At 35.9% G+C, this 22,474-nt stretch overlaps 1 protein-coding gene across 1 annotated transcript in view; it reads right to left on the bottom strand.

The window, feature by feature from the left end:
* Dock7 (dedicator of cytokinesis 7) overlaps window positions 1–22,474 on the bottom strand; it is a 212,338-nt gene that overhangs the window by 170,459 nt on the left and 19,405 nt on the right. Inside the window, exons 2-7 of the mRNA XM_071617906.1 lie at window positions 7,296–7,401; window positions 5,931–6,106; window positions 5,684–5,752; window positions 2,768–2,897; window positions 2,468–2,680; window positions 1,913–1,998 (exon numbers count right to left, since the gene is read on the bottom strand). Coding sequence (XP_071474007.1) covers window positions 1,913–1,998; window positions 2,468–2,680; window positions 2,768–2,897; window positions 5,684–5,752; window positions 5,931–6,106; window positions 7,296–7,401 — 780 coding nt within the window. The remainder of the gene's footprint in view (window positions 1–1,912; window positions 1,999–2,467; window positions 2,681–2,767; window positions 2,898–5,683; window positions 5,753–5,930; window positions 6,107–7,295; window positions 7,402–22,474) is intronic.

Genomic DNA, 22,474 nt, shown 5'->3' on the forward strand with positions numbered 1-22,474 from the left:
TACCGGGTAAACTACTTAATAGGGGATTGTATCTCAATAAAGCTGCTTTTTTTTTTAAGTGGAAACACCTCCAAACTGTTGAACAGATAAACAAAATGAGGTATATCCATGCAGTAGAATACTGTTCAGCACTACAAAGGAATGAATTACTGATCATGCTACAACATGGATGAACCATAAAAACAGTATGCTATGTGAAGAAACCTTTACACAAAGTCTATACACAAAAAGCCATATATTGTATATTTCTATTTACATGAAATATCACCTACATAGGTGAACTCACAGAAACAAAAAGCAACTTAATGACTGTCAGAGGCTAAGGGGAAGAGGGCACAGGGGTGACATTATTAATCTCCCTAGAACTTATGTTAAAGCCTTAACACCAAAGTAACTGTAGGTGAGGATAGGGCCTTAAAGGAAGTAATTTACATTAAATGAAATCCTAAGATTGTACACTAATCCCATGGAACTGGTGTCCTTATAAAAGAAGGAAACAACAGAGACCTCTCTTTCTGTCCATTAAGGACAGAAAGGCATGTGAAGACACAGGGGAAAAAAAAAGGCAGCTATATGCAAGCTAGAAAGCAAGGCCTCACTGAAAACCAACCCCCTTCTTTAAAAAAGTTATGTGACTTCTGACATCATTAAGGTGACATCTTACATTCATATTCTGCTTTACAAAGTGCTTTCTCTTATTTTATTTCATGCTGTCTTCGGAGTAATTCTATAAGGTAGATATTCCAGTCTCCAGAACTGTGACAATAAATTTCTGCTGGATAAGCTACCCAGTTTATGGTATTCATATAGCAGCCCAAGCTGATGAATAAAGGTATGGAGTTTCCTTGGGGTGATGAATATATACTAGAATTAGACAATAGTGACAGTTGCACAATACTATGAGTATACATTACTGATTTGTACACCTTAACAGGGTAGATTTTGTGATACATAAAGTATACTACAGAAGAGCTGTTAAAAAAAAGATTATAAATTTGATACAGTTAGGCGTCAGATATTCAAAACACTCAACATACTTAATCTTACAGGTTTCTGGATAATTTAACTAAATATATGAAGACTTAGATTTTAAGGAAAGAAAGTTGCCAGAATTACACACAAAAGTTGTCTGTCACTATAAATTGCTGCTTTTAGAGATCTCTATGAATTAATTTAAACTTTTTTCCTGAAGTCAGAACTCACATTTAATTTATAATATGAATATGTTTTAATGAAAAGAATATGAAGTTTGTTTTACAGATTGCCCAATATTGATCATGCCAATGTTCTGCTAATTCTTTTGAATCCAGAATTCCTCATTTGTAAAATGAAGAAAATAATATCTTACAGAATTACTCTGAAGACAGCATGAAATAAAATATTTGTAAAGCAGAATATGAATATAAAATGTCACCTCAACGATGTCAGAAGTCACAAAATTTTTTAAAGTTAAAAATATATAATTCCTAATTAGAATAAATTAAGTAAAAAATATATATATTTCCAAATACATACACACACATATATACATACTTCCAAGTCTTCAAAACACAAAGCCTACCATGTAACAAATATAAAATTAACTCTCTAATGAAAAAAAATAGCTTGTCTTTGTACTCCTCAATCAAGAACAGTGTCAAATAAATAATATTTCAGTGAATGTTTTTCCAATTTTAAGACTAATTGTACAACTAAGGCTAAGTTACCTTCACCTCGGAACCAAAAATGCTCTAAAGCTTAACTTCAGATATAAGCATGAAGGCTGAACAGCATTTAAAATTATGTATAGGACAATACTTCTCAAAAGGACATACATAATTGTATAAAATCTACTATGATTTTGTTATACTAGTAGCCAAAATATCAAAATATTGCCCCAGAAAGCTATATAGTAAAAGAAATTAATACTCACTTAAGTGATAAACATTTCACAAGAAGTCTTTGACCAAAATGTTCTTTGGGTACATCAGGAATACTAAGTCGTTCTATTGGTTCTTCCTATAAATTGACATGCAACACAAAAATAACATCTTTATCATATTTCAACCCCTTGCAATTTATTTTTTAAAAACTTATTTTACTAATCTAATACTTTTAGTCTTCAAAATTTAACATAGTAAAGAATAACTTCTTTGTCCATAAACAGAAGTCTTTGGATCGTGTGCTCGTTTCAAAGAAATTACTCATTGAAAATTTTCACCACTGCGGGTATATGTAGCTCAGTGGTAGAGCATCTGCCTTGCATGTGCTAGACCCTTGTTTCAATTTCCAGCGCCAGCATTAAAAACACACACACACACACACACACACACAAATTCAGTAGTATAAAAGTATATTTCATTTATAAAAATCATATGTGGGTTTCTAGGTTTTATTTTCTACATTATTGTAATTCTACTTATAAATCCTACTCCAAAAATGTCTATTTTAATACTCATTTTCTTCTTCTGTATGTAAACATCTATACCTCATCTGGTGATGGATGCAAACCAAAGAGTTCTTTGTGACGGTTTGATTTCCTTTGGTCATCATTCTGGCGGTCTATTTCTTCATTTGGAGTTCGATCAAGTAAATTAGGAAGCAATGCATCAGGAAGCGAATTTTTCAAGTCAAAGATACTGCAAGCCCAGCTACCCCTTGGAGTATCATCTATTGACATTGAACGTCTTTTAAGATCATCCTGTCATATGAAATGTTAAATATAATATATTAATTAATAAGTTATCTTAAAATATTTTTTACAGTTATTTAAGAATAAAATCATTACTTGTTCATCCTGGTAGTTATTGCCATCTGGAGCTTCATCAGATTCAAAGACCTGTTTTGGCAAACCTTTTTGCCTTTCCTTCTGTTTATCCAATGTATTAGGATTAAATCCTGTTCCCAGCTTATGGTATCTATTCAAAATAAAACAAATAAATATCAAATTTTTTAAATTTTTCACTTTTTCAGCATCATGATGTAATAAGCCAAATGTTCTCATTATTTCTTCACATAAAGATCTATTCTAAAAGTTTTGAGTATTTAAATATTTAACCAGAAGTTCAATAAAATTTCCAATCAAGGTTCCTTTAATCCAACCCAAGAGCAGGGGTACAATTTAAATTGTATTTCTAGTCTAAAGACTTGGTCAGTAAAAAGCTGAGAAGCCAGGTTAAATAATAAAATGGGAAAGAAGAAATACATTATATTATTAATAATATAAACTTTAAAAGTGTTTCATGTGTATATGAAACACTGAAATTATTCATAAGGTTTTTGCCATATATCATTAGGTAGAAAAAGTTTGAACTAAAGCTACAAACTTGTAAAATGAAAAATAGCAAGATCTGCACACCTCTATATATCTATATTATTTATTAATTATATATGCACAGAGCACATGCTAAGAATAACTTTTTTAATATTTCTTAGTTTTTGATGGACCTTTATTTTTTATTTATTTGTATATGGTGCTGAGAATCGAACCCAGTGCGTCACACATGCTAGGCAAGCGCACCACCACTGAGCCACAACCTCAGCTCCAGAATAACTCTTAAATTAATGTAAATTTCTTTCCTGTCAATATCAAAGCATATCAAATAAGAACTGATAAATAATTTTTATTCATGATTCTAAACTACATAGAGTCAAAGTTTTGGGGAAATACATAAATTGGAACAAAACAATTATAATTACCAGCAGATAGTATGGTTCCTGCTATCAACTAATTTGTGAAATAATAAAAATTCATATTTTATATGATTCACATCATGCCTTGCTGCCACAGCTATTAAAAGGGAAGTTACATGATGTTCACAGTATAACCACAAATAGAAAGCATTTCTCTGGAAGAACTAAAATAAAGATACTTAGTATAATAATATGAAAGGTTTATTCAGCAGGAGAATCTTATCTTTCATGAAATGTTTCAAGTACTTCAATCTGTGATGTTGTATATGTAATGTGCTTTGATAAATCAAAACAGTCTTTCATTCTGTCTTAAAAAATGGATAGTATGAAATTGAAGAGAGCTGCAAATGACTCATAATCAACACTCTTCTTTATCATCTTATTCTCTAGTCAGTTGCTATGATGAGGCTCTACACGATTACCCATCCGACCCCACACAACACCATTTTTCTGACCTCATTTCTTAGCATTCTCACCCTCATTTTTTCTGTTCCAGCCACAAAGACCTCTTTGTTCTTCCTTGAATATTTCTGGCATTTCCAATATGTGGTTTTCATGTGCGGTTTTTCCCTCTGCCTAAAAACACTTCGCCCAGCTATCCATAGGACTTACTCTCACTTCTTCATTTGAGCTCAAAAGGAGCATTCTGTCCTGAGCTATCTCATATATTGAAACTTTAAAGGAGAAAAGTACAAAGTGCCCAATAAATACCCAACACATAATAAGTCCTCATAAATGTTAATTCCCTTACCCTCTTATTTAAACCAGCCTTAGCAACACTATGATTAGAAGAGGCCATGATTCTGAGACCAATGTACTTTACAACTAACCTATTAAGACTTTGGATTATAGGTTCCCAACATATATGCAAACAAATAAAGACTTTTGAATTACCTGACAGAGGAAGTGTTTTCTTTGGTAATGTCTAAAATTTGGCTACTAGAATTTTTAACCAATGTTTTAAGTTCACAGAAAGAGTTCTTCTACATAAAGGGTAGCAGACAGTGCTTTTATTAGGTCACACTAAAACTAAAAAGCATATCACCAGTATCCTCCAGAATGATACACAATATCAAGCCCAGAGAAATAAGACAGTAGCTATGATGATGAAATATGCAATGGATACATCACTTCTGCTAGTACTCTCTGGTATAGATTCCTTAATCTGTGAAAACTATAATGCCATAACAGAATTCTCTACTACTGGTTATTACAACTGCTTTAAAAATAAAACAGGGCTAAAAAGATTCAGTATGAAGACCTTGCTTCATTATGCAAACTGGCAAGGGGAAATTAATTGTGTTTTGTTTCTTAACTTGAATTGGTATTTTGAACACAGTCCCTTACAAAAATAAATTATGTGGTAAAATAAAGCATTTTTTCACCAACATTTACCTGCGTGGATGTATATGTCAAGGACCTGTAAGTATTTGGATAGTTTATAAAGAGCAGAGATCTTTCAAATAGCTAAATCTGGAAAACTGGCCATTAAGCTTAACTATGAAACTTTCACTAAATTGGAATCTTATTAAGAAAAACAGATTACTCATTAATAATATCTATTCGTGATTTCATAAAAGAATTATACTTACAAATCATTATTATTATTTTTTTAAAGAGAGAGAGAGAGAGAATTTTTTAATATTTATTTTTCAGTTTTCGGCAGACACAACATCTTTATTTTATTTGTATGTCGTGCTGAGGATCGAACCCAGCGCCGCTCGCATGCCAGGCGAGCGCCCTACCGCTTGAGCCACATCCCCAACCCCCATTATTATTATTATTGTTTTATGATAATATAGAAATACTATTCCCACAAACCAAATAGAGGAAAGTAAACAGAAGCAATTATAAAATTCCAAAGGAAAAAGTATCTTTATACAAGATATTTTCTTTTGCTTCATTGACTATTTTGTTATGAATTCTCGAGCCTCGTAATTATTAATCTACCTTAATCCATTTATAAATCCTACTCAATATTTTTATATATTATAATAAACATACAACTTACTTTCTGATCACAATGGCCCAGTCTTCTGTATAACTTCTTATACAATCTCTAACATGAGGATCCATTTCACTGTTTTAAGAAAGAAAAATTTTTTGTAATTTAGTTAGGAAAGCAATGATAAATTTGGTTGCTGTCCTTCTTGTTGTTAAAATAGAAAGTGGAACTACCAAAAGAAATAGAATCTAAATAACATAATGAAAGAGAGCCTTTTCTATTACACTAAAACCCCAAATAGGTGTCTTCTTACCTTTCTTCAGGTACAGCTGAAACAAGGGTTCTACAGTCCCTGGGACTATAAACAACTTCAATATCATCTGGAGGAAATTCAATTAAATCCCGTAAAGGGCCAGAATCCACAGCTAAAGGATGAGTAATGAGGTAATCTTCTAAATCCACTGGATCCACTGCTTCAGTAAGGGGCACCTTTATAAAGAAGGGTGAGAATGAGAGGTGGGCAGATAGGAAGAGGTAAAAATAAGAATTTTAAAATTTCCCACAAAGGAAAATCATTTTTTAAATATAAAATGCTTTAATCTAGTTCCTTCTATAATTTCAACAGGATGATCAGCCAGAGGCTCTAAGGAAACCACAAAACATCGGTCTTACACTCCTTTTATGCTTTTGGTCATACCCTCTTTAACCTTCTTGCTTATACTTTGCCCATAACTATCAAATAAAAATAGTAATAATAATTCACAGTCATGTTAAACTTTACAGTTTTCAAAGTACTCATAGGAAGGATTCTTTTTTTTATATCTTTGGAGCTTTTATTGCTAAGTTTCTAAACAGTCCTCTTATTTTATTTATTGTTATTGTTGATTGCTCTTGTAAAAACATGACCATACTGTAGTTTGGAACACAATATTGATACAAAAATTCTCTTCATCCCAAACCATGACTCTGTATATACTACTTTGTATGAAAAAAATTTAAAAGTCTCTGCACATGGATTAAGGACCGTAAAATACAGATTATCTGGGTGGGCCCCCAATGGAATCATATGTATTCTTATAGTAAGACAGAGGAAGATTTGGGTCATATAAACAGTGAAAAAAGCCAAATGAAGATGGATCTGAGAAAAATTTGAAGATTCTAGCCTTAAAGACATAAGACTCAAAGAATGCCAGAAGCCTCCAGAATCTGAAAGAGACAAGGAAACGATTCTCTCTAGAACTTCTGAAGGGAATTGTAGCCCTGAAAAACTTGATTTCAGTCCAGTGATACAGACTTCAGACTTCTGTCCTTCAATACTGAGAGAATAATCTTCTATTACTTTAAGCCATCCAGTTTGTGGTAATTTTTTATAGTAGCCATTAAAAAAAAATACACAAAGCCTACTAAAAGTATTTACTGGACTGAGGACATAGCTCAGTGGTAGAATACTTGCCTAGTATGCACAAGGCCCTGGGTTCAATCCCCAGCAGAAAGAAAGAAAATAAAAGAAAAAAGGAAGAAAGAAAGGCAGGCAGGCAGACAGGCAGGCCAGCCTGCCAAAAAAAAAGCATCAAGTAAAATTTTGAGACCAGTGATAGAAACTAATTTATTGGCTCTTATCTTTCCTCTACTTTTGCATGGTCTTGCCAGTAATATACCTGTAAAACATGCTACTTACTGTGGTGTGATGGGATATATTGCCAACAATGTTGAGGTTTTTCAGCAGTTGGGGAGAACCACTGTACTGTCCAGAGATCTGTTTCCTAACTTCGGCTGCCACAGTTCTAAAACAAAAAAAGCAAATACATTCTATACATTTTTTTTTTATTTAAATAGGAGGAAGTACATTGAAGATTCACTTAAAGAACAATCAAAATCTCAGCATATTAATGCCTATAAATTTAAAATATTATAGGAAATATATAATTACCTAAATATTATAATTACATTAAAACATTTTTGTTATGCTGATGTATGATAAAAAGTTAGAGCCAACTTATATAAAGCTTTTTTCAATATGGCATTTTATGGAACATATTCTATTTTTACTTAACCAATAATGCCCCAAATTAATAGTTGTCCATATTCTGAATCTAATTTACTTCTCCAACCTTTCAGGTCCTTTCCAAATAACTGCTTCCTAGAATACTGTTTCCCTCCTATATTGACTAACCCAATTCTTAACTAGTTTTAAGGGTAAAACACAAATACCAAGATCATCATGCAAATTTATTGTAGACTATAGCCAAAAATACCACACTTACATAAACTCTTCAAACATTTACCAAAATCTAACTTGTATTTTCTTCCCAGTTATTTACTCCATTTCATGTAATGTTCTATAAAAAGAGGCAGTGGTCGTATTCATCTTTTTTCCTTCTATATATATTTTTTTAATATTTTATTAGATGTTGTTGGAGCTTTATTTATTTTTATGTGGTGCAGAGAATCGAACCCAGTGCCTCACACATGCTAGGCAAGCGCTCTACCACTGAGCCACAACACCAGCCCTATATATTTAACATATGATACTCAAAAAAAAAAAAAAAATGAATGTTTAAGCCCTATGAAATATATAGTGCTACTAACAAACTGAGCAAACTACAAAGGCACTACCACAATTTAAAAATAAATCTTGCTGGCTATGGTGGCACACATCTGTAATCCCAGCAATTTAAGAAGCTGAGACAGGACGATCCCAAGTTCGAGGCCAGCCTCAGCAATTAGCAAGACCCTAAGCAACTTATTAAGACCCTGTCTCAAAATAAAACATAAAAAAGGGCTGAGGATGTGGTTCAGTAACTGAGAGCTTCTAGGGTACTGCCCAGTACGCCCCACTCAAAAAAAAAAAGGATATATCTTCATTTGGAAGATTTGGAACCCTTTATTTGGAAAATAAAGATTAGGGTTTAGAATTTCCAAGATTTCAAAGGTAGTTGTTAACTCTTAAGGGTACACTAGCATTTTGATATACTTAAATAAATAGCATTTCTAAAACAAAAATATTTTAGATATTCAAAAGGATTTATGTCATTAATCTCTATATTCCTCAAATTCCACCAACCTATAAACCAAAACATTCAGTAATTCTTAAATCCTATAATAATGTCCTCCATTATATTAGTTAAGAGTTTTATTAAGCAGACAATGTGACTTGTGAATACAAAACAAAGACTAACATTTATGGATTTTGTGCAATTATATTCCTGATGTCAATATCTAGCTTCTACCCTATAAAATTTCTCTATTTTTTTATAAAACTTGTCTTTTATTCTTTTTTCCCCAAAATAAACCCTACTTTCTTCCTGTCATTCCAAGAACATAAAATGATACAAACTCAAACGTCCTACTTTCTGGGCCAGTTTGGTGACATTTGTTTTGGAGTGCTCTTAAGTTAATGGTTGAATTCAGAGCCATGAACATGATGGTTCCCATTAGAATTTCCAGGTAAGTTTCAAGAAAACCTCAATTTCTAAAACTTATCCAGATTTAATATATAATCTTTCCCCCTACTTCTCTTTAATATCTTTTTTCTTCTTTTACACTTAATCATTCCACACAAATTTACTGTGCACTGTTATGAGATGAATATTCAATTAGAAATTTTTGATTCAAAGATAAAAGTTATCATTGTTTAAGGTTCAAGATACTGAATTAGCTCAATTTTTTTTTATAGGTAACTTGAAGGTCACTAGATCATATCTGTGTTTTAAAAGGCTAAGTCGTTACGCATAATGCCAAAACTCAGAAGCAATCAATATGTCCTTCAGTAAGTGAATGGATCAACAAATTGTGGTATAGCCATACAAAAGGATACTATTCAGCAATATAAAGAAATGAGCTTTCCAGTTCAATTTACAATAGCTAAGCTATGGAACCAACTTAGGTGCTCTTCAACAGATGAATGAATAAAGAAAATGTGGTACATACACATAACGGAATATTTCTCAGTCATAAAGAATAATGAAATTGTGGCATCTTCTGGTAAATGGATGGAGTGGAGACTATCATGCTAAATGAAATAAGCCAATCCCAGAAAGCCAAACACTGAATGTTCTCTCTGATATGCAGATGCTAACTCACAATGGCTAGGGAGGGGTAGAGGTTCATTGGATTGGAGGGGTAGGATTAGGATGGGAATGGGAAAGACAGTAGAATGAATCAGACATAACATTCCTATGTTCATATATGAATACATGACCACTGTTAATGCCATATCATGTACAACCACAAAAATGGGAAGTTATACTCCATATATGTATGATATGTCAAAATACACTCTACTGTCATGTATAACTAAAAAAAATAAAATTAAAAATTAAAGCAAAAAAAAAAAAAAAAAAAGAAAGAAATGAGCTTTCAAGCCATGAAAGGAATATTGCTAAGTGAAAGAAGTCAATCTGGAAAGGCTTTATATGATTCCAACTATATGACATACTAGAAAAGGCAAAACTGGAGAAAGAAAAGAAAACAGTGATTGTCAGGGGTTAGAGGGAGAAGAAGAAAAGATTAATGAGTAAGTAGAAAGCAAGGTATATTTAGGGCAGTAAAATTATTCTGTAAAATATTGTAATGGTGGATACAGGCCATTATATGTTGTCAAAACCCATAGAATATACAACACAAAGAGTGAACCCTAATGTAATCTACGGACTTTAGTTAATAATAACATATATTAATATTGATCATCATTTACAACAAACGTAACACACTAATGCAAAATATTAATAATAGGGGAAACATGGAGAGGGAGGGAATCTACACATTCCACTAATTTTTCCACAAACCTAAATCTTCTCCCCAGAAAAGTCTATTAATTATAAATTTTAAAAAAATATATAACAACAACAAAGGGGAATGAAGACAAAGGAGAGGGTCAGGAATAGGAAAGACAGTGGAGTAATTCTGACATAACTTTCCTATGTACATATATGCATTCGCCACAGTGAATCTCTACATCATGTACAACCACAAGAGTGGGATCCTAATTGGAATAAGATGTACTCCATGTTTGTAAAAATATCTCAAATTGTAATGTACTGTCATGTATAACTAAAAAGAACACAATATAAATATTTTTTTAAATTAAAGAATAAAAACAAGGCTAACTCTGAACAAGGGAAGAAGGAAGAACATGGAGAAAATAATTAGAGCTGAGGTATATATAGCACATGGTAGGACACTTGCCTAATATGTTGGGTTGATCCCCAGCACCACAAAAAAAAAAAAAAAAAGAAAGAAAGAAAGAAAAGAAAAGGAAGAAAGAAAAAGAAAAAGACAAATAGAGGTTAGAGTTGAAAATTAGAGAGGAAATGAAATCTTTGAGAAGGAGAACAGATTGAGAAGAACGTAAAGGGCAAATTATATAAAGCTTCTGTGTGAAAAGAAAAACAATTCACTTTATTGAGGAGGCCATTAAATCTTTTAAAGAAGCCCATATAAGTATTTGTTATTTTGTTAAAGTTCATGTTACATATCCTTGATCCTGCACTGAGTTTGATTTCAGAAAAGTTTATAAACATTCTTTTTGACAAAACATAAAAATTGCAAACAAGCCTTCCCTGGAATAGCAGTAACACAATCACCATGTATAAAAATATGAGAAGAGGAGCAGCGGCCTGCTGAGAGGCAGAGACGCCCCCTCCCCCTGCGCCGGCAAGGTAGACGGAACTGTGACCACCCACAGAACAGGCCCAGCGGCCTGCTGAGGGGCAGAGCCGCCCCCCACCCCCCGCGCCTGCCAGGTAGGCGGAACTGTGACCACCCACAGAAAAGGCCCAGTGGCCCGCGGAGGGGCAGAGCTTCCAATCACTCCTGCAAGGTAGGCGGGCCTGTGACCCACCGGCAGAACAGGAGCAGCGGCCTGCTGAGAGGCAGAGCCGCCCCCTCCCCCCGCGCCTGCAAGGTAGACGGAACTGTGACCACCAACAGAACAGGCCAGACCTGCAACCGACAGACAGAACAGGCCCAGTGGCCTGAGGAAGGGTAAAGCCGCGCCCCCCTCCCCGCGCCTGCAAGGTAGGCGGACCTGCGACCCACTGGAAGAACAGCCCCAGAGGCCTGCAGAGGGGCAGTGCCACTGCCTGCGCCTGCAAAGTAGGCAGAACTGCGACCACCAACAGAACAAGCCTAGCGGCCCGCAGAGGGACAGAGCCGCCGCCCGCGCATACAAGGTAGGCGGACCTGCTACCGACCGGCAGAGCAGGCCCAGCGGCCTGCCGGCGTGGTAGGCACATTGCCCCAATTGGAGGAGGGGCAGAGCCGCCGCCCGCGCCTGCGAGGGAGACTTTGCAACTATACAAGACCAATATAAATATATAGGGGGAAAATTCAATAGCACAACAGTTTCACCAAGTAGAAAGGAACGCGAACAGTATGAAGAGACAAGGAAAGAAAGGACCACAAGCAATGCAGGTCAACTCAACATTAGAAGAGGTAATAGCTGCAGCAGATGGAATGTCAGATAAAGAATTCAGGATATACATGCTTCAGATGATCTGGAGTCTCAAGGAAGACATCAGACAGCAAAATCAGACAATGAAAGATCACTTCAACAATGAATTACATAAACAAATCCAAGAAGCAAAAGATCAACTATACAGGGAGATAGAGGTTATAAAAAACAAACAAACAGAAATCCTAGAAATGCAGGAAGCAATAAACCAACTTAAAAACTCAATTGAGAATACTACCAGCAGAGTAGAACACTTAGAAGATAGAACATCAGACAATGAAGATAAAGTATTTCAACTTGAAAAGAACATAGACAGCTCAGCAAGACTGTTAAGAAACCATGAGCAGAACATCCAAGAAATATGGGATAACATCAAGAGACCAAATTTAAGAGTCATTGGGATACAGGAAGGGACAGAGTTTCAACCAAAGGAATGAGCAATCTATTCAATGAAATAATACGAGAAAACTTCCCAGACTTGAAGAATGAGATAGAATCCCAAATCCTAGAAGCCTACAGGACGCCGAATGTGCAAAATCATAAGAGACCCACACCTAGACACATTATAATGAAAATGCCCAACATACAGAATAAGGAGAGAATTTTAAAAGCTACAAGAGAAAGGAAGCAGATTACATTTAGGGGTAAGCCAATCAGGATAACAGCTGATCTTTCAACACAGACTCTGAAAGCTAGAAGATCCTGGAATAACATATTTCAAACACTGAAAGAAAATGGGTTCCAACCAAGAATTGTGTTTCCAGCGAAATTAAGCTTCAGGATGGAAGTTGAAATTAAAACCTTCCACGATAAACAAAAGTTAAAAGAATTTGCAGCTAGAAAACCATCTCTTCAAAACATCCTTGGCAAAACATTACAGGAAGAGGAAATGGAAAATAACAATGAAAACCAACAGTGGGAGGTAGGACAGTAAAGGGGGGAAAAATAATCAAAGAGGAAAACAAACCATGTTTAGTAACATAAATAAACAAATATGGCTGGAAGAACAACCCATATCTCAATAATAACCCTAAATGTTAATGGCTTAAACTCACCAATTAAGAGACACAGGCTAGTAGAATGGATCACAAAACAAGACCCAACAATATGCTGCCTACAGGAGACGCATTTGATAGGAAAAGACATACATAGGCTGAAGGTGAAAGGTTGGGAAAAATCATATCACTCATATGGACTTCGGAAACAAGCAGGAGTGTCCATACTCATATCAAATAAAATAGATTTCAAGCCCAAGTTAATCAAAAGGGATAAAGAGGGACACTACATACTGCTCAAGGGAACCATACACCAACAAGACATAACAATCATAAATATATATGCCCCTAACAATGGTGCAGCTATGTTCATCAAACAAACTCTTCTCAAGTTCAAGAGTCTAATAGACCACCATACAATAATCATGGGAGACTTCAACACACCTCTCTCACCAATGGACAGATCTTCCAAACAAAAGTTGAATAAGGAAACTATAGAACTAAATAACACAATTAATAACCTAGACTTAATTGACATATATAGAATACACTACCCAACATCAAGCAGTTACACTTTTTTCTCAGCAGTACATGGATCCTTCTCAAAAATAGATCACATATTATGTCACAGGGCAACTCTTAGACAATATAAAGAAGTAGAGATAATACCATGCATCTTATCTGATCATAATGGAATGAAACTGAAAATCAACGATAAAAGAAGGAAGGAAAAAGCATACATCACTTGGAGAATGAACAATAGGTTACTGAATGATCAATGGGTTATAGAAGACATCAAGGAGGAAATTAAAAAATTCTTAGAGATAAATGAAAACACAGACACAACATATCGGAATCTATGGGACACATTGAAAGCAGTTCTAAGAGGAAAATTCATTGCTTGGAGTTCATTCCTTAAAAAAAGAAAAAACCAACAAATAAATGATCTCATACTTCATCTCAAAATCCTTGAAAAAGAAGAGCAAAACAACAGCAAAAGAAGTAGAAGGCAAGAAATAATGAAAATCAGAGCTGAAATTAATGAAATCGAAACTGTTGAGAGCCACAGCCGAAGGGGCCCCAGCAAACTTCCAGCTGCCAGCAATCCAGCTGCCGGCTGATGATTGGCTCACAGCGGCCCCAGCAACATCTAGCTGATTGGCTCCTCGGCCCCAGCAACATCTAGCTGATTGGCTCCTCTGCGGTGATGCTCATTGGACTGTTTCCCTGCCCTTTCAGACCACGGAGCTGCTCATTGGGGGACTTTTTTGGCTCCGCCCACGTGACCCAGCCAATCGGCCTGAAGAGCAGGAGGATTGTGGGAGGTGGAGAGAAGCTTGTGGGGGGAGAGAGAGGCTTGTGAAAAGCTGATGGTGGCAGTTGGGCTCTGAGGGGTTTTTCCTGAGAGGCTGTTTGTTTGGCGTGTTTGGTTCTAAAAATAAAGTTAGTTTCTTTTGACAAGTGGCTTCTGATTGTGCCCAGCCAGACTGCGGCATCTGGTGGCTCGCACGGGGAGCGACTGAGGGTAAGTGAACTGCTCGCCCCTGAGGGCAGGGCGAGAGGATGGGTAGCCATTTTAAGATTCTTCTTTTGTTATTTTGTTTCACTTTTGTTTTAAGTTGCCTGTCCCTGGAGATGAGTGAGACGGAAGAAAAACCGCTCACATCTGAGGAAAAACTATTTACGTCTGAGGAACAGATAGGGAGAAAGGACGGATGCACATGTCAGGAGGATAGAAAGGCTATAATGACTTTTTGTTGTTCCCTTTTTATTTCATTCTGTCTCGGTTTTGTTTGGCGTCATCTTGTTGGGTTGTATTATAGTAGAAATACGGGATCAGAAATTAGTAAAAAACAAACTGAAAGAGTGTTAAGTAAATTGTTAGAGGAAGGAGGCATCCCAGTAAAATCAGTAGCAGTCAGGGCATACGTTGATACAATACAAAAATGTAGCCCATGGCTTTTTAAGGAGGAGTTGTTAAATATATCACAATGGAACCATCATGGTGAAGATTTAAAAAGAATAGAAAAGAAAAGCCCAGGGACTCTGCCAGTTGGCACATTGCCATTGTGGACATTCGTATCTTGTTTGCTTAGTCCAAAGCCTTCAGTTCAGACAATGGTAGAGGAAGGAGAAGACATAATGATTCAAGTAAAAGAGAAGGTCTCTCAAGTTAGTCAGACAGAGGAAAAGATTCAAGTAAAAGAGAAGGTCTCTCAAGTTAGTCAGACAGAGGAAAAGATTCAAGTAAAAGAGAAGGCCTCTCAAGTTAGTCAGACAGAGAAAGAAAGTGTAAAACAGAAAAAGCCATCAGGGGGAAAGTTACAACAGGAGATTGCTACTAACACCTTTCTATCACCAGAGGGTGTAAGTGTCCAACCAACAGCACCACCTCTACAGGAGACTGCTACTAACACCTTTCTATCACCAGAGGACGTAAGTGTCCAACTAACAAGACCACCTCCATATGCTGGGAGGTCCCCAACCCCCGCAGTTGATAGTTGGGATCCTGAGACAAGATCTCAAATATTAACATGCCCTGTATTTGAGGCAGGAGGGCAGCGATTTTACCAAGTTTTAAATTTCAAAACAGTGAAGCAGCTAAAAGAGGCTGTAACAACCTATGATCCTCAAGCACCCTTCACTGTAAGCTTGGTCGAATCCATTAACAACTTGAACATGACGCCAGCAGATTGGGCTAATATGTGTAAAGCTGTGCTAAATGGAGGACAATACCTGTTATGGAAGGTTGCCAATGAGGAATTTTGCAAGGAGACGGCTAGGCGAAATGCAGCAGCTGGTTATCCTCAGAGAAATCTAGATATGTTGTTAGGAAAGGGACCTTATGAGGATCAGCAGCAACAAATTGCATATGATCCTGGCGTATACGCACAAATTGCTGCAGATGCAATTAAGGCATGGAAGACTTTACAAGGACATGGAGGTTTACAAGGTCAATTATCTAAGGTAATACAAGGAGCTAATGAACCTTATGCTGAATTTGTAGATAGGCTTATTCAAACAGCTACCAGAGTTTTTGGGAATACAGAACAAGCAATGCCATTACTAAAACACCTGGCTTATGAGCAAGCGAATCGTTGGTGCAGAGATATCATTAGACCATGGAAACATGAAGATTTAAACACATATATTAAATTATGTAGAGACATTAATGAACAAGAGCAAGTCGTGGCAGCTGCAGTAAAACAGGCTTTAGATGCCAGAGACATTAATGAACAAGGGCAAATTGTGGCAGCTGCAGTAAAACAGGCTTTAGATGCCAGGCCAAGAACATGCTACAATTGTGAACAAACAGGACATTTTAAAAGGAATTGCCCCATTGGAGGAGGGTTTAACACAATTAGGTATCCAAGGAGTAGAATACCAGGTATTTGCCCACGATGCCGTAGAGGGAGACATTGGGCTAATGAATGCCGTTCTCAAACCACCATAGAGGGTACTCCATTATCAAAAAACGAACAAGGACCAGGTGTTTATCCACGATATCGTGGAGAAAGGCATCAGGCTCCATTGCCAAAAAATGGACAAGGGGGCCCAATGCTCCGGGGCCCAAAACCACAAATATACGGAGCACTGGAGGAACCCAGCAACCCCATCAGGGTAGTGCCCAGGACACATTGTCCATCAGATCCCTCATCAGACAAACCAGAGGGAGCGCAGGGTTGGACATCTGCGCCTCCGCCAGAGCAGTACTAACTCCAGAGATGGGAGTTCAAATCATTCCCACAGGGGTGAAAGGACCTCTTCCCAAAGGAACAGTAGGCTTATTATTGGGACGCAGCTCTTCTACTCTAAAAGGACTTATGATAAGTCCTGGGGTAATTGATCCCGATTATGAAGGTGAAATAAAAATTATAGCCAGTTCTCCAAAGGGTATATCAGTAATTTCACCAGGAGATAGAATAGCACAGGTACTAATAATACCCAGCCTACATGATAAATTTTCCAGTCGTACTGTAGAAAGAGGTTCCAAGGGATTAGGCTCCACAGGTGTAGATTGGGCTATGCTTTCTTTAAATTTAGATTCTCGCCCCATGCTAAAACTAAATATTCAAGGACATGAATTTAATGGGCTACTGGATACAGGTGCAGACCTTAGCATCATCTCTCGTCAAGAATGGCCAAAACATTGGCCATTACAACAAGCCACTCAAACGCTTCGAGGCCTAGGAGTGGCGACTAATCCCCATAGAAGTGCAATGGTATTAGATTGGAAGGATCCTGAAGGATGTGAAGGAACTATACAGCCATATGTATTGGATCATCTTCCCGTAAATTTATGGGGACGAGATGTCCTAGATCAATTAGGTTTGACATTAACAAATAACATCAACCAAAATGCACCCACTATTATGACTAGACAAGGTTTTAGGAAAGGAAAAAGATTAGAAAAACAAGAACAAGGTATAGCAGCACCAATACAAATAGATCAAGGAACAGACAGACATGGGTTGGATTTTCAGAAAGGGCCACTGAGACAATAAAAATTACTTGGAAATCAGAAAGACCAGTGTGGGTTCCTCAGTGGCCCCTGACTAAAGAAAAGATACAAGCAGCCCATGACCTGGTCAAACAACAATTAGCGGAAGGACATATACAACCTTCTGTATCTCCCCATAATACTCCCATTTTTGTCATCAAAAAGAAATCTGGTAAATGGAGATTATTGCAAGATTTAAGAGCCATTAATAATGAGATGGTTATTATGGGACCTGCTCAATCAGGGATTCCTCAGTTGTCTGCTTTGCCAAAAACCTGGTATGTTTTAGTTATAGATATTAAAGATTGTTTTTTTTCAATTCCAATTCATCCTGAGGATAGTCCACGTTTTGCATTTACTATCCCTGCACTGAATCATGAAGGTCCTGATCAGAGATATGAATGGAAAGTACTCCCTCAAGGGATGGCTAACAGCCCAACTATGTGTCAAATTTATGTTAACAAAGCAATCCAGCCACTTAGAAATCAAAATTCTGAACTACAAATATTTCACTATATGGATGATGTATTATTAGCACACAAAGATAAAAACACATTGCTAGAATGTTATGCCACACTTACAAACTTATTAAAAAATTATGATCTAGAGATAGCAATAGATAAAGTACAATTAAATTTTCCAATTAATTATTTAGGAGTTCTATTATCCTCAACCATGGTCCGTCCACCAAAAATTCAAATACGAGTAGATCAACTCAAATCACTTAATGACTTTCAAAAGTTATTAGGAGACATAAATTGGATAAGGCCTTATTTAGGTATACCAACAGGAGAGTTGGGACCTTTATTTGATATCCTAAAAGGTCCATCAGATCCAAACTCACCCCGAATGTTAACGCCTGAAGCAAGAAAGGCATTAAAAATCATTGAAACATATATGGAAAATATGCATTTGGATAGAATTGATATAAGTTTGCCTTTATTATTTATTGTACTACCAACAAAAAATATTCCTACAGGAGTATTTTGGCAAGAAGGTCCATTATTATGGATACATTTATCTTATTCTCCTAACACTATTCTTACTAGGTATCCTGAGGCTGTAGGACAATTAATACTCAAAGGAATAAAAGCAGCAAAGGGAGTGTTTGGAATTTCTCCCAATAAAATTATTACTCCATATACTATGAATCAAATTGATGAGTTAGCTAATGAGTTAAATACTTGGGCAATAATCATGTGCAAATCTAATGTTTCATTTGATAACCACTTACCATCTAATCCTTTATTGTCTTTTTGGGCATTGCATCCTGTAATTTTTCCAAAAATGACAAGAAAAACACCTATCATGAATGCTCCAAATATATTCACTGATGGGTCAAATAATGGTACAGCAGCAGTAGTTACCCCTGATCAAACTTTTACATTTTTAGTACCCAAACAATCAGCTCAAAAGGTAGAGCTTAATGCAGTTTTACAAGCTTTTGTGATGTTTAAAGATTCTGTATTTAATTTATTTTCTGATAGTCAGTATGTAGTTAATGCTATAGTATCTCTTGAAGATGCTGGTAGGATTTCCCCTTCTTCTACTGTTTTCTCTTTGCTTTCCACTATACAAAGTCTAATCTGGGACAGAAAAGATCCATTCTTTATAGGACATATCAGGGCACATACAGGATTGCCTGGAGCCCTTAGTTTGGGCAATGATTTAGCAGATAAAACTACACATGACATACATATTTTCTCTACACTAGAAGAAGCTATAAATTTTCATAAAAAGTTCCATGTCAATGCTAATACTTTACAAAAGCGTTTTAAAATAACTAAGGAACAAGCTAGACAAATAATAAAACAATGTCAAAATTGTGTGACCTTTTTACCACAAGTTAATCTTGGAGTCAATCCTAGAGGATTGATACCTAACCATATTTGGCAGATGGACGTCACACACTTGCCAGAATTTGGAAAATTAAAATATTTGCATGTTACAGTTGATACTTCTTCTGGATTTTTGATGGGCTCCCTTCATGCCGGAGAAAAAACTAAAGATGTTATAGCTCATTGCTTACAAAATTTTGCCACTGTGGGTGTTCCAAAACAGTTAAAAACAGATAATGCCCCTGGTTATACTTCTACCTCTTTTAAACAATTTTGCTCAACATTTGGCATTACTCATATAACAGGAATCCCATACAATCCACAGGGACAAGGCATAGTTGAAAGAGCTCATCAAACTATTAAAATGTACTTATTAAATCAAAAAGAAGGAATTGGGAAGGGGTATATATTCCCCAAAGATAAACTTAAAATAACCCTTTTTACTCTAAACTTTTTAAATTTGGATTCATCAGGACTTAGTGCTGCGGAAAGGCATATGTGTCCAAAAAATGTGCATAAGCCCAAGGTACTTTGGAAGGATATTCTAACAGGACAATGGAAAGGTCCTGACCCAGTAATTGTCTGGAGTCGGGGGTCTGTTTGTGTGTTTCCACAGGGAGAACAGCAGCCGATTTGGATTCCAGAGAGATTAACCAAGGTCCTGACCCAGTGATTGTCTGGAGTCGGGAGTCTGTTTATGTGTTTCCACAGGGAGAACAGCAGCCGATTTGGATTCCAGAAAGATTAACTAAAGCGATTTCTACAGACCAAAAAGAAGATGATTTGGCTCAAATCCATAACAACTGATATCCAAAACTCCAGTTTGGCTATTCTTACATCTGCAACAGAACCAGGATGCTTTTTTCAATATCTATTTTATTATTGCCCTTTGCCATATCATGAAGTTCTATTTTGTTTTTTGAGCTCATACAGACCTAGGTTAATGTTTTGCTGATCAGTTCTATTTTTTGACTATAGAGTTTTTAAACATTGCAATGGAGATTTCACCTGTAAAAAGTTATAAGGCCTTTACTATAATGTTATGTGTTGTATGTATTATGTTATGTGTGCACACTTGTGTTTTGTGTTATATGTTTGAATGTCCATATATCATATATGATGAGCGCTCATGATAAAATGGATCCAAATATTTTTTTTTCACGTGATTTATATGGTTTAATTTATATTGGGTAAACAACTGTTGAGGATTGTTTTAATATGTAAACAAAAAAGAAGGTTAACAGATCTGTTTGTTTACTTTCACCTTTCCTTTTCATTATATTTAATAATTTTCTTAACAATTTAAATGATCTCATACTTCATCTCAAAATCCTTGAAAAAGAAGAGCAAAACAACAGCAAAAGAAGTAGAAGGCAAGAAATAATGAAAATCAGAGCTGAAATTAATGAAATCGAAACAAAAGAAACAATTGAAAAAATTGACAAAACTAAAAGTTGGTTCTTTGAAAAAATAAACAAAATCGACAGACCCTTAGCCATGCTAGCAAAGAGAAGAAGAGAGAGAACTCAAATTACTAACATACGGGATGAAAAAGGCAATATCACAACAGACACTTCAGAAATACAGAAGATAATCAAAAATTATTTTGAATCCTTATACTCCAATACATTAGAAGATAGTGAAGGCATAGATAAATTTCTTAAGTCATATGATCTGCCCAGATTGAGTCAGGAGGATATAGACAACCTAAACAGACCAATATCAATTGAGGAAATAGAAGAAACCATCAAAAGACTACCAACTAAAAAAAGCCCAGGACCGGATGGGTATACAGCAGAGTTTTACAAAACCTTTAAAAAGGAACTAATACCAATACTTTTCAAGCTACTTCAGGAAATAGAAAAAGAGGGAGAACTTCCAAATTCATTCTACGAGGCCAACATCACCCTGATACCTAAACCAGACAAAGACACTTCAAAGAAAGAAAACTACAGACCAATATCTCTAATGAACCTAGATGCAAAAATCCTCAATAAAATTCTGGCGAATCGGATACAAAAACATATCAAAAAAATTGTGCACCATGATCAAGTAGGATTCATCCCTGGGATGCAAGGCTGGTTCAATATACGGAAATCAATAAATGTTATTCACCACATCAATAGACTTAAAAATAAGAACCATATGATCATCTCGATAGATGCGGAAAAAGCATTCGACAAAGTACAGCATCCCTTTATGTTCAAAATTCTAGAAAAACTAGGGATAACAGGAACATACCTCAATATTGTAAAAGCAATCTATGCTAAGCCTCAGGCTAGCATCATTCTGAATGGAGAAAAATTGAAGGCATTCCCTCTAAAATCTGGAACAAGACAGGGATGCCCTCTCTCATCACTTCTGTTCAACATAGTTCTCAAAACACTGGCCAGAGCAATTAGACAGACGAAAGAAATTAAAGGCATAAAAATAGGAAAAGAAGAACTTAAATTATCACTATTTGCAGTTGACATGATTCTATACCTAGCACACCCAAAAGGGTCTACAAAGAAACTATTAGAGCTAATAAATGAATTCAGCAAAGTGGCAGGATATAAAATCAACACGCATAAATCAAAGGCATTCCTGTATATCAGCGACAAATCCTCTGAAATGGAAATGAGGACAACCACTCCATTCACAATATCTTCAAAAAAAAAAATAAAACACTTGGGAATCAACCTAACAAAAGAGGTGAAAGACTTATACAATGAAAACTACAGAACCCTAAAGAGAGAAATAGAAGAAGATCTTAGAAGATGGAAAAATATACCCTGTTCATGGATAGGCAGAACTAACATCATCAAAATGGCGATATTACCAAAAGTTCTCTATAGGTTTAATGCAATGCCAATCAAAATCCCAATGGCATTTCTTGTAGAAATAGAGAAGGCAATCATGAAATTCATATGGAAAAATAAACGACCCAGAATAGCAAAAACAATGCTAAGCAGGAAGTGTGAATCAGGTGGTATAGCGATACCAGAATTCAAACTATACTACAGAGCAATAGTAACAAAAACAGCATGGTACTGGTACCAAAACAGGCGGGTGGACCAATGGTACAGA

Source organism: Marmota flaviventris, chromosome 10 (assembly GCF_047511675.1).
Source record: "Marmota flaviventris isolate mMarFla1 chromosome 10, mMarFla1.hap1, whole genome shotgun sequence".
Lineage (NCBI taxonomy): Eukaryota > Metazoa > Chordata > Mammalia > Rodentia > Sciuridae > Marmota > Marmota flaviventris.